Source organism: Leopardus geoffroyi, chromosome E1 (assembly GCF_018350155.1).
Source record: "Leopardus geoffroyi isolate Oge1 chromosome E1, O.geoffroyi_Oge1_pat1.0, whole genome shotgun sequence".
Lineage (NCBI taxonomy): Eukaryota > Metazoa > Chordata > Mammalia > Carnivora > Felidae > Leopardus > Leopardus geoffroyi.
In genome coordinates this window covers 39,492,543-39,504,937 of record NC_059330.1, presented here as the reverse complement: position 1 = coordinate 39,504,937, position 12,395 = coordinate 39,492,543, and the positions used below count along the sequence as shown (strand labels likewise).

General features: G+C 39.3%; 1 protein-coding gene across 1 annotated transcript; it reads left to right on the top strand.

Moving 5' to 3' along the window:
- Window positions 1-5,393: 5,393 nt before the first annotated feature.
- Window positions 5,394-11,304, top strand: LOC123603636 (keratin, type I cytoskeletal 26-like). The gene is made up of 8 exons (XM_045488782.1): window positions 5,394-5,837; window positions 6,301-6,383; window positions 6,770-6,926; window positions 7,049-7,210; window positions 7,296-7,421; window positions 8,035-8,252; window positions 9,512-9,579; window positions 10,877-11,304. The coding sequence occupies exons 1-8, from the start codon at window positions 5,409-5,411 to the stop codon at window positions 11,029-11,031; spliced, it is 1,398 nt and encodes a 465-aa protein (XP_045344738.1). The 5' UTR covers window positions 5,394-5,408; the 3' UTR covers window positions 11,032-11,304.
- The last annotated feature ends 1,091 nt before the right edge of the window (window positions 11,305-12,395 follow it).

Here is a 12,395-nt window from a genome sequence, read left to right as displayed (position 1 = left end):
AAAAGAAAATTAAGGGGCGCCTGGGTGGCTCAGTCGGTTGAGTGTCCAACTTCAGCTCAGGTCATGATCTCACAGTTCATGAGTTCGAGCCCCTCATCGAGCTCTGTGCTGACAGCTCAGGGCCTGGAGCCTGCTTCAGATTCTGTGTCTCCCTCTCTCTGCCCCTTCCCTGCTCATGCTCTGTCTCTCTCTGCCTCTCAAAAACGAATAAAACTTAAAAAAAAAAAAAAGAAAGAAAATTAAGAAGACAATTCCATTTATAGTATCATCAAAAAGAATAAAATACTTAGAAAAAAACTTAACTCTGGAGATGAGAGACTTATACACAGAAAACTACAAAACATTGATTAAAGAAATTAAAGCACCCACAAATAATTGAAAGACATCCCATGCTCATGAACTGGAAGAATTAATAATGTTTAAATGGCCATACTACCAAAGCAATCTACAGATTTAATGCAATCCCTATCAAAATCCCAATGGCATTTTTTATCATAAACAGAAAAGGCAATCCTAAAATTCATACAGATACACAAAAGAACCTTAATAGCTAAAGCAATTTTGAGAGAAGACAAATCACACTTCCTGATTTCAAAATATATTACAAAGCTACAATAAATAAAACAGTATGGCAGACATAAAAATGTGGAGAAATTAGAATCCTTGAGCACTATTCATAGGAATGCAAACTGGCATAGCCACTATGGAAAACAGTATGACATTTTCTCAAAAAGTTAAAAATAGAATTACCATACGATCCAACAATTCCACTTCTGGGTAAATACCCAAAAGAATTGATTGCAGGATCTTGAAGAGATATTTGTACATCCATGTTAAGAGCAGCATCATTCATAATAACTAAAAATGTAGAAGCAACCCAAGTAACCATCAATGATGAATGGATAAGCAAAATGTGGTATAAACATACAATGGAATATATTCAGCCTTTGAAAGGAAGGCAGTCCTGACACATGCTTCTATATGGATGAAATTTGGAAGTCTTTATGTTAAGTAAAATAATTCAGTCACAAAAAGACAAATACTGTATGATTCCACTTATATAAGGTACTAGAGTAGTGGAATTCATAGGGAGAAAAAAATAGAATGGTGATTGCTAGGGGTTGGGGGAGAAGAGAATGGGGAGTTATTGTTTAATGGGTATATTTAAGTTTTACAAAATGAAAACAGTTATAAAGATGGATGGTGGTTGCACAATATTATGAATGTATTCAATACCACTGAATTGTATGCTTAAAAATGGGTAAGGTGATAATTTTATGTTCTGTGTATTTTACCACAATAAAGAGAGTAGAGATCCCAGAAATATATCCACATATATATGGTCAACTTATCTTTGACAAAGGGGACAAGGATACATAATGGGGAAAGGGTAGACTCTTCAACAAATGGTGTTGGGGGGCGCCTGGGTGGTTCAGTCGCTTAAGTGTCCAACTCTTTGTTTCGGTTCAGGTCATGATCTCACAGTTTGTGAGTTTAAGCCCCGCATCAGGCTCCATGCTGGCAGTGCGGAGCCTGCTTAGGATTCTCCGTCTCCCTCTCTCTCTCTGCTTCTCCCCTACTCATGCTGTTTCTGTCTCTCTCAAAAATAAAATAAAGCTTTAAAAACATGTTAAAAAAAATGGTGTTGGGAAAACTGAATATCACATGTAAAAAGAGGCCCATGTGAAAGTGGCCCCTATCACATACTATACACAAAAATCAACTCGGAATGGATTAAAGACCTAAACTTAAGACCTAAAACAATCAAAGTCCTCAAACAAAACATAGGAGACGAGATTGGGCGTGTTCACGGTGATATGGCCATAGACATAGGAGAAAGTTCCTTGACATTGGTCTTGGAAATGATTTCTTAAAAGTGACACCAAAATAAAAGGTAACAAAACCAAAGTATATGCAGGACTTTTTTTACATAACTTCCAGGAAAGAATCAGTAATAGTGATACCCAGCACTTTAAACTCTATTCTAAGCCTCATTTTATTCTCAAAACAACCCTATAAGATAGGTACTGTTAATTATGCTCTTTTTATACATAAGGAAACTAAGGCAGAGAGTGACTGGCTTTCTCAAGGTCACACAGCTAATAACTGGAATTGCTGGAATGCTAATCCAAGCAGTCTGGCTCAGAGTCTGTGCGCTTCACTCTAACATAATACCATAGTATTGAGAACCTCAGGATTCCACAAGGAATCCTTCCTTCTACTGAGGGAAGGGAGGAAAAATCTAAATGCATTCTAACTCCAAACAGACAAAGATTAAGCCGTCATCAGAGTCCTTTACAAGGAGGTAAGGGACCCTGCAGAGTGGCTTCAGATAGTGTCTGATCTCATTCCTCAGGTCCAATGTTCACCTCAGAGCAGAGTGGGACTCTCAAAACGAGGGAAGCCATTCTGTGGGAAGAATTAACACACCAGAATCTGGTTCTTGGGATACCTGGGTGGCACAGTAGGGTTGAGCATCGGACTCTTAATTTCGGCTCAGGTAATGATCCCAGGGTCATCGTGGGATCAAGCCCCACGCTGGGAGTTGGACTCTGTGCGCTGTGCATGGAGCCTACTTGTGGTTCTCTCTCTCTCTCTCTCTCTCGCTCTCGCTCTCGCTCTCTGCCCCTCCCCCACTTTCTCTCCCTCTAAAAAATAGAAAATTTTAAAAATTTTAAAAAGAAACTGATTCTCCAAAAAACTATTATCACTATAAAACAAACATCATTCATGTTCGAGAAAAATACTGTTCCAACTTGGATAACAGAAATGTAGAATGTAAATTTTGAACAACATCAAAAGATATTGAAGCATGTTTGAAACTAAACACTAAATTTATCAGGGGCAAAATTAGCATAGGATCATTAGAGTAAGATAATGTGATGAACGTCTTTATCTTGAGGTAAGCAGACATCTATACTGCATAACTTAAAGTTTAATTTAATGCAATTATTTTCGAGTACCTAGAATATGCACATTATATAATGAATGTTCTAAGGCCTAACAGAATCTCAAGAAAGGGTAATGGTATGTGTTTCTTGCCATGAATACAATAACACTCTTGAGGAAGAAATGTATGGATAGAAATGGCCTAGAGAATTTGTTAAGTCTACCCCCCACTTCTGGAAAGGACTAAAGCATACCTAAACTTTTGTAGCAAGTATTCGTGTAGAGGAAATCTATGATTAAGAAAAGTCAAGGGGCGCCTGGGTAGCTCAGTCGGTTAAACATCCAACTTCGACTCAGGTCATGATCTCACGGTTTGTGGGTTCGAGCCCCATGTCGGGCTCTGTGCTGACAGCTCAGAGCCTAGAGCCTGCTTTGGATTCTGTGTCTTCCTCTCTTTCTTCCCCTTCCCTGCTCATGCTCTGTCTCTCTCTCTCTCTCTCTCTCAAAAATGAATAAACATTAAAAAAAAAAAAAAAAGTAAGTCAAGAGATTTTCCCTGATGAGCAAACAGATGACAGTGTTTTCAGGAGTTAAGCATCATACATTCCAGTCCTGCTTTGTGATCTGTGTTGGCACTTAGCTTCACAGCCAACTCATCCCCAAAATGGTTCTAATAATATATGCCTAACTTGTTCTACAAAAGATTACAAGTTAATTCGTATTTATAAGATATCCAGAGATAAGTAGATTATGTTAATAATACTTTGTGGCCTCACAATACCTCTTATCCAAGACACTAAAGACTTATAAACTATTACACTGACCCCATACTCTGTTTCTCTTGTTTTATTCATGGGACATTTGGGCAAAAGATTAAAATGGTTACCAGGTCACAAAAAAATCAAAAACAAGTCTCTGAATACCAGCTGCACCTCCTATCACACATTGTTCTAAACCTGTAGCAATGGGCTGAGTTACAGTTTTATATTATCTTAAAATATTTTGGTCAAAAAAATCCATGTGTTGTGGCCTGCCAGATATTCTGTATCTTTTAGGAGCAATAACCTTGGGTGTTTTTCAAAGTATCTGATATGCACAGCATTGAAAAATCTCATCCAGGGGGCTCCTGGGTTGGTCAAACATCTAACTCTTGATTTCGGCTCACGTAATGATCTCACAGTTCATGAACCCAAAGCTTGTGTTGGGCTCTAGTTGCTGGCAGGGACCCTGCTTGGAATTCTCTCTCTCCCTTTCTCTCTGCCCCTCCCCCACTCACACTCGTATGCATGCTCTCTCTCTCTCAAAAATAAACATTAAAAAAAATCTCATTCAGAAAAAATTACTGTTTCTAAACGATCTAAACCCATAATCAGTAGCCAATTTGTAGCATTATAAGTTATGGACACCTGACCCTGTCTGACATGTTCGTTTTATTATAATAATTTAAATAATTAACATCTACAAAATGTTTGTGCCCTTCAGACTGCTTTATAGTCATTAATTATCAGAACTGCTCAACATTCAGTGTTAGTATTTTCATTTGCCTTGCGGGGAAATGAAGCACAACCATATGGGATAACTTCCCATGGGTGTCAAAGGAAGAGAATGAAGAGGCTCCTTACCTATGACAACTAATTTTCCATCTCGAGTACGATAATCATTGGTTTTCTAGGTAGGGATGAAAACACACCTCTCCTTCAAATATTTTACTCTGTATTCATCAATAGGAAGTTCAGTTCTCAAAATAATTCTTTTTTTTTTTTAATGTTTATTTATTTTTGAGACAGAGAGAGACAGAGCATGAACGGGGGAGGGGCAGAGAGAGAGAGGGAGACACAGAATCGGAAGCAGGCTCCAGGCTCTGAGCTGTCAGCACAGAGCCCGACACGGAGCTCGAACCCACAGACCGTGAGATCATGACCTGAACCAAAGTCGGAGGCTCAAAAAGTATGGCAGCATTTCTATTATTTCAGTTTTCAACTTAAAAAATCAATTAAAAAAACCCGACTATCAACAGATCACTGTAGACTGCGAGTACCTCCTATTAGTAAGAAAGGAAATGCCCAGTAAAGCATGAATAATAGAAATACTCCATAAACATTCTCAGGACAAAAGCCGTAGACATTTCTCATGTGAATTATTCTTTATTGTCTAGGAGGGAAAAAAAACACACTAGACTCTCTTCCAGAAGTCAAAAAAAAAAAAAAAAAGAGAGATGGGTACTCATATTTAATTTTGACCTTTGAAACTATGATTTAGTATTCCTCGACCTGGTACCTTTTTCATAGACCAAGCTATCCTGGGGGCACTTTTCTACCTACAGACTGGACCCTATTAAAAATCACCCAATTATGAAAAACAACAATTAGGGAGCAAGTAATATTTTATTACAGCTTGAAACAGTCAAGACTGAAATGACCTACAGACTCCTATAAAAGGCCAATGGAGATCCCGGCTATGGATGGTGTACTTTTGCTTCGCTCCTCGCTGAGAAAGGGTCGCTCCGCTCTATTATTGCCATGTCTTTTCAACTTTCTGGTGGATCCAGGCAAGTCTGCTCACGAACTGGCCCAGGGCGGCTGTCTGGTGGAGGTCCAGGTTTCGGGGCTGGGAACGCATGCCGTGGGTCTGGAGCCGGAAGCAGCGTTTCTTTTACTCTCGGGAGCATTTCTTCTGGTGGAGGTTTCTGTAATGGTGGTGGGGGCTTCTCTGCCGGTTTTCTTGGAAATGAGCATGGCCTCCTTTCCGGGAATGAAAAGATGACCATGCAAAACCTCAACGACCGCCTGGCATGCTACCTGGACCACGTCCGAGCCCTCGAGGAGGCAAACGTAGACCTGGAGCAGAAAATCAAGGCCTGGTACGAGAAATACGGACCCGGTTCTTGCCGGGGTCTAGATCATGACCACACGAGATATTTCTCAGTCATTGAAGATCTTAAGAGACAGGTAAGAAATATAGATTTGCATACTTATATGAGACTCTAGGTGTATATACACTAAAAAAAAAAAACAAAATATAAAATGTGCTTAAAATTTTTGCATGATGTAGAATTTGCTCACTCTCCATTCCCAGTGCTTAAAGCAGTAAGTGGGAAAAAAAATTGTAGTATTAAAAAAAAAATCATAGACAAATAGTTTCAAAATGGATATAATTGCTTTATTGATCTTATATTTGGCTCATATTTTTTGATCAAGAGAAATAAAAGTATCTGTGATTGTAAAAGCTTACACTTTGGCTCTTAAGCTCTGGACATTCATTATCTGAAGATAAAGCCAGATTCCTTTAATGTGGAAAAAATGATACTAAAATAGATATTTGATGGGTTGAGAAGATTAAGAATCACATTTAAATTCTGGACTCTCCCTCGACTTTCAGCACTTAACATTTTGCACAATCTACCCTATTCAGGTTATTTCCATGGCCACCTGTAATGCCAGCATTATTCTGCAAAATGACAATGCCAGACTGACTGCTGATGACTTCAGGCTGAAGTAGGTGAAATAACGTAATTAATTGTAATAAAGGTAAATACGACCATTGGAGTAAAAAACAGAGCTTTTGCTTTAAAAGCCAACATGTTTTTATGACATCAGACTAAATCCCTGAAGAAATTAAATGCACCCTTATAAAAAGAGCGATCATAAATTTTAAACAACATTTTAATTCAATGATTAAGCACATTGGATGATAAAAACTCTGAATAAAGAACTCTTCCAAAATATTCATTATAAATCAGTAGGGATTCCAATTTGCCTATGCAATAAGCCTCAGGAGCATGCATAGAACATCCTATCCTTCATTATACAACATGTTGGAAACAGTTATGCTTTGTACCTGCCTACGGTTATAATTCTCAAGCGCTTTAATAACCTTTCAGGTATGAAAATGAACTTGCTCTACACCAGAGTGTAGAGGCCGACATCAATGGTCTTCACAGGGTTATGGATGAGCTGACCCTTTGTACAACCGACCTCGAGATACAGTTTGAAACGCTCAGTGAGGAATTGGCATACCTTAAAAAAAATCACGAGGAGGTAAGGGACCCTGCAGGGTAGCTTCAGATATGACCTGATTTCAGTCCTCTGTCCACTTCAGAGCAGAGTTGGACTATCAATCAAAATTCTTCCTTGAGTGTTAAGACTGATCCTTCTTCCAGGAAATGAATGTCCTACAGTACGCGGCTGGGGGGGATGTGAACGTGGAGGTGAACGCAGCGCCAGGAGTGGATCTAACTGTCCTGTTGAACAACATGAGGGCCGAGTATGAGGACTTGTCTGAGCAGAACCGCAAAGACACGGAGGCCTGGTTTAATGAAAAGGTACATCTGTGGCCAATCGCAGACCAAGGGCTTGGTCAGTAGACCATCGAGCCACTCACTAACCCTTCTGATGATTATGCTACAGAGTGCCTCACTGCAACAACAGATTTCTGATGATTCAGGAGCAGCCACCACAGCCAGAAATGAGCTGATGGAGCTGAAACGCAATCTGCAAACCTTGGAAATAGAACTTCAGTCCCTCGTGGCCATGGTTCGTAGGAGTCACCATTGATTTGAATGAGTGTGTGTATATGTATGAACAAACACACATCTAACTAACTATATATAACTAATTACATACAACCAAAAGTATAAAATGTGGTAAATGTAGTAAATAATAAGAATGTTGTCCATAAAACATTACTCCTTTTTTAAGTTTATTTATTTATTTTGAGAGAGAGCGCATGTGCACAAGCAGGGGAGGGGCAGAGTGAGATGGAGAGACAGAGAATCCTGAGCAGGCTCCACACTGTCAGCACAGAGCCCAATGTGGGGCTCGATCTCATGAACCACGAGGTCATGACCTGAGTCAAAATGCAGAGTCAGACGCTTAACCAACTGAGCCACCCAGGCGCCCCCCATAGACTTCTGACTCACCAATCCCAAAGTTTAAAAATTAAACTTTCTCAATGGAGAGAAAATGTTTGTTTGAAAAACAAACAAACAAACAAACAAACAAACAAAAAACCTCTGGCTAATGCAGATTTTCAACGGAAAGGATTTAGACCTCATATAAATGCTTCTTTCCACCTTGAGAATGTTTTAAATATGAATGCACTGTTTATCTACTGTCCATGCAAGCCCTGGCTTTATTCTTCTTCCAGAAACATTCGTATGAATGCTCCCTGGCTGAAACTGAAGGTAATTACTGCCTCCAGCTCCAGCAGATCCAGGACCAGATTGGGGCAATGGAGGAAGAGTTGCAACAGATTCGCACAGAAACAGAAGGCCAGAAGCTGGAGTACCAACAGCTTCTAGATATCAAAATATTTTTAGAAAAAGAAATAGAAACGTATTGCAAATTACTAGATGGAGAAGAAAGGTAAATACTAACTTGTGAAAAAAATTAATCTCACGTCCACTGGGTTTGCTCGGTATCACATGTGTGCCAGTATCATATTCTAGAATTTCCTACTCTAAGGATCATACGCACTGTGGTCTTGGGAATTTATTACTGCATCCAAGTGAAATGAAAACAAGCAGCCATGTGTAAGCCAAATCAAATATCTAAGTACATAAAGGGTGTGTATCTATAATAACAGGACATCTAAATACCGAAGGTTAAACAATTCCTATACTCCCAAGTGGAAAATTGCCTTCTATGATTTACCGGGGAAGCACATGTCCCATAACAACACACTCTATTTTATTGTTACTTCACCAGTTACCACACGTGCACCCTGTCTTAGGTGGGTTATTACATTTTCATTTGAAAGAGGAACAATGACGATTTCATTGGAGAAGTGATCATAGCTTGTTAGCCAAGAGCAATAGCCCTGGAATCGTAGCCCTGGGCACACATCACACCACTGGGTGAATTTGAACACATAGCTTAAACTCTTTAAATCCCAGTTTCCTTATTGGTAAGATTGTGAGAACACCAAAACCACACTCTTTACTCTTGACCATAGCGCTTCACTATGTAGGTGAAGTGCTCACGAGAGTGGCTTGCACACAGAAGGGGACTTGGTAATCAGTGGCTATTACTAAATGCTTGCCTGTGGTCACACCGGGAGTCAGTTCTATCTCATGCATCTTCCAAGGTCAGTGTCAGTCCTCTACAATTTATTCTCATAGGAACTCAACAGTGATGCTCCCTCCTTCAAACTAAGGGCTCATTACACCGTTCATTATTCACTTCTTTTACTACATCTTTCATGCTGTTTTCCAGACAACTTCTTACATGCATGTACTTTATTTTCAATGGTATAAACTGCTTGTGTCATCACTCTACATTTTCTATAGCAGCTAGCCCAGCGCCTTCTGCATTGTGGCACCCCAAACATGTTCATTGGCCAGGTGATTGACTGAAAAGTCAGAGTGAAAACTTGTAGTCCCCGGATAGGGAGACAAAAGAGAAAATAGCTGGTCACAAGGGAATTTCTTATCGTAAACATTTATTTAATTTCCTCCTTCAGCACATTGAGGTCATGAGAGGCTTACTTATATGTCTCTTAGGCATAAGAGGAATTTAATTTTGTGGAAACTAGAACACCAAAACTTTTATTCCCAATTCATAGGTATTTATGAGCTTCCTTGTGAAAGAAAAAAAAAAGCAACAACTTACTCTTCTCTTCACAGAAAAAGCAAGTCCACATGTTACAAATCAAAAGGACGTGGGCCAATACATTCCGAAAATCAAGTCAAAGGTACAGAAGGTTTTTTTTTTTTTTAACTTGGTATAAATCTTTTCGAAAGCAGCAGTTTTAATAAGTCACTTATTTGTACACTAAATCAAATTGTTTCTAAGATTGGGGTGCCTTGGTGGCTCAGTCGGTTAAGCCTCCGACTTTGGCTCAGGTCACAATCTTGCAGCTCCTGAGTTCGAGCCCTGCGTCAGGCTCTGTGCTGACAGTTCAGAGCCTGGAGCCTGCTTCAGATTCTAGGTCTTCCTTTCTCTCTGCCCCTCCCCTGCTCATGCTCTGTCTCTCAAAAATAAATAAACATTAAACAAAATTTTAATAAAAAATATAAAAAATTGTTTCTAAGGTGACTTGTAGCCAATGAAGGAATCAGGGGGGTCGTTATGGAAGTTCTTAATGTTTGTATTTTATATTCTTGTAGAATAGATGTGGTCAAATTATAAACTTACTGAAATGGGGACTCAATCTCCATTTTTCTTACCTAGGACCTATTATTTTCCCAGTTTCAATGCTTTGGTGGAAGAGCTACTTTATTTTAAACCACAAAAAATAGGGCAGGTTGGTATTAAAAAGAAGACATTATTTGCTCCAGGCCAGTACATGCCTGACACTTACGTTGTTCACACTCTTAAACGCTCATTGTTCTAAAAACAGTGGCAAGTGTAAGGCAGTTCTGGGCCTTGCATAGGCTTCAAACACAGTATTATATCTCAATTTACTGCAAACTTACAAACACTATTTTTATTTTTAAATTTTTTTAATGTTTGTATTTGACAGAGAGAGAGAGGGCGATGGAGTGCAAGCAGGGGAGGGGCAGAGAGGGAGGGAGACACAGAATCCAAAGAAGGCTCCAGGCTCTGAGTTGTCAGCACAGAGCCCCATGGGGGGGCTCAAACCCACGAACCATGAGATCATTGCCTGAACCGAAGTTGGACGCTTAACAAACTGAGCCACCCAGGTGCCCAACAAATACGACTTTTTTTTTTTTTTAAGAAATTTTATTTTATTTTTTTTAATATATGAAATTTATTGTCAAATTGGTTTCCATACAACACCCAGTGCTCATCCCAAAAGGTGCCCTCCTCAATACCCCTCACCCACCCTCCCCTCCCTCCCACCCCCCATCAACCCTCAGTTTGTTCTCAATTTTTAACAGTCTCTTATGCTTTGGCTCTCTCCCACTCTAACCTCTTTTTTTTTTTTTTTCCTTCCCCAACAAATACTACTTTTAAAAGCCTACCATGAATAAGTATCTTTCAACCCGTTAAGAATGAGTACTAGATTTGCATTTATTTTATTTTAGACTCAAAAGAAGAAATTGTCGTCAAAACAGTGGTTGAGGAACTAGATCAACTTGGCAATGTCCTTTCCCTGAGGGTCCATTCAGTTGAAGAAAAATCCTCCAAAATAAGCAACATTACAATGGAGCAAAGAGTACCTTCTAAAGCACCAAAGTGAGAAAACAAGTTATAAAGAAAAAAAAAAAAAAGCCTGCCTCTGCAGAATCCCATTGACTAAATAACCCAAGGAAATAATTTATTTCTGTTCTTAAAAAATGCGAGGGCTAGAATTTGGTTTCCTTCTCTACTCTTCTTTTTCTCATGTTCTTTCCATGTAATCTTTCTGAGAAGTAGGAGAAATCTCGCTCCATCTCAGTGTTTTGTTTCTAGCACAGGGGACTTTTTTTTTTTTTTTTTTTTTTTTTGCCATTCATTAAAAATGTTTTCTGTTGCAATTCTTTCTGATGAGTCTGGTGCTTTTGAATTTCTATGGTTGATCCTAATGTGACAGATCTAATGATTCTCTGGTAAAATAAAGTGCCTTACACAGTCACATTTACTTCAGTTCATGACAAGATAAGTTGGAAAGAGCAATAGCCCTAGTCTCTGGTCCCAAATCTGTCCCTGATCCATTACGTGAGTGAGTAGATGTCCTTAGGTTTCCATGGATGGGAAGAAGAGTGTCCCCATTGATCACTGGGATTTGCTCACCTTTTAATGGCTAGCCTGCATGGGCGATCAGTTAATGTTAGTTTGTTGAATCTGAATCTGGATAGCTATCTTTCCATTTTGCAGCACCTTCATCTGTCTGCTCCTACCACAGTGGAGAAAGCCTATTGTTTCAGAATGGTGGAAGAAGCCTCAACAACAACAACAACAAAAAAACCATGTTCAAGGAACTAACTGACCCCATAGAATCCAGGAAAGATTCAGGACTTGGAAGAACCAAGTAGGATGGTGGACCAGGCTGAGGGCAGGGATATTGACAGGTGAATTTGCCATGACAGTGATGATGCATAAGCCTCAGGGTCCCTCATTAGCCCAGGAAGGGCCCTAGAATTATATCTGTATAGCCATTTTTGTAAAATTTGTGCAAAACTAAGATAATTTTAGCACCATTGGTTAAGTCTACTATCTCTACTCCAAATTCTCCTCTATCACTTTCCCTCATGTCTGGGGGTGACCTATCATGTCTAAGATGGGTGACCATACAATTTATTATATAAATGTAACATTTGAGAGAAAGTAAAGGATGCAATTAGCCAGGCATATTAGCAGACATGAACTGACTTATTGTAAGCATATGGACATAAAGTCAACTTAAGCCAAAGACAGTTGAATTGAACATCGTGGAATATATTAATGAGGTTCTCATCATTTCCATGGGAGGCTTCTAGGACTATTCCCACTGCCCACCATGCCCATGTAGTGTCATTTCATAAAGGCACAGGGCTGCAAGTTGTAATATGAACGTATCTTATAGCACATAGCACCAGAAATATGTACATAACAGAAGAAGATACAAGGTATGAAGTGCATGGA

Excerpts from the sequence above, each read along its gene's own strand:
- LOC123603636 (XM_045488782.1), top strand. The coding sequence starts at position 5,409 with ATGTCTTTTCAACTTTCTGGTGGATCCAGGCAAGTCTGCTCACGAACT. Across the intron at positions 6,384-6,769 it reads GCTGATGACTTCAGGCTGAA|GTATGAAAATGAACTTGCTC; the intron begins GTAGGTGAAATA and ends ATAACCTTTCAG. Across the intron at positions 6,927-7,048 it reads TTAAAAAAAATCACGAGGAG|GAAATGAATGTCCTACAGTA; the intron begins GTAAGGGACCCT and ends TCCTTCTTCCAG.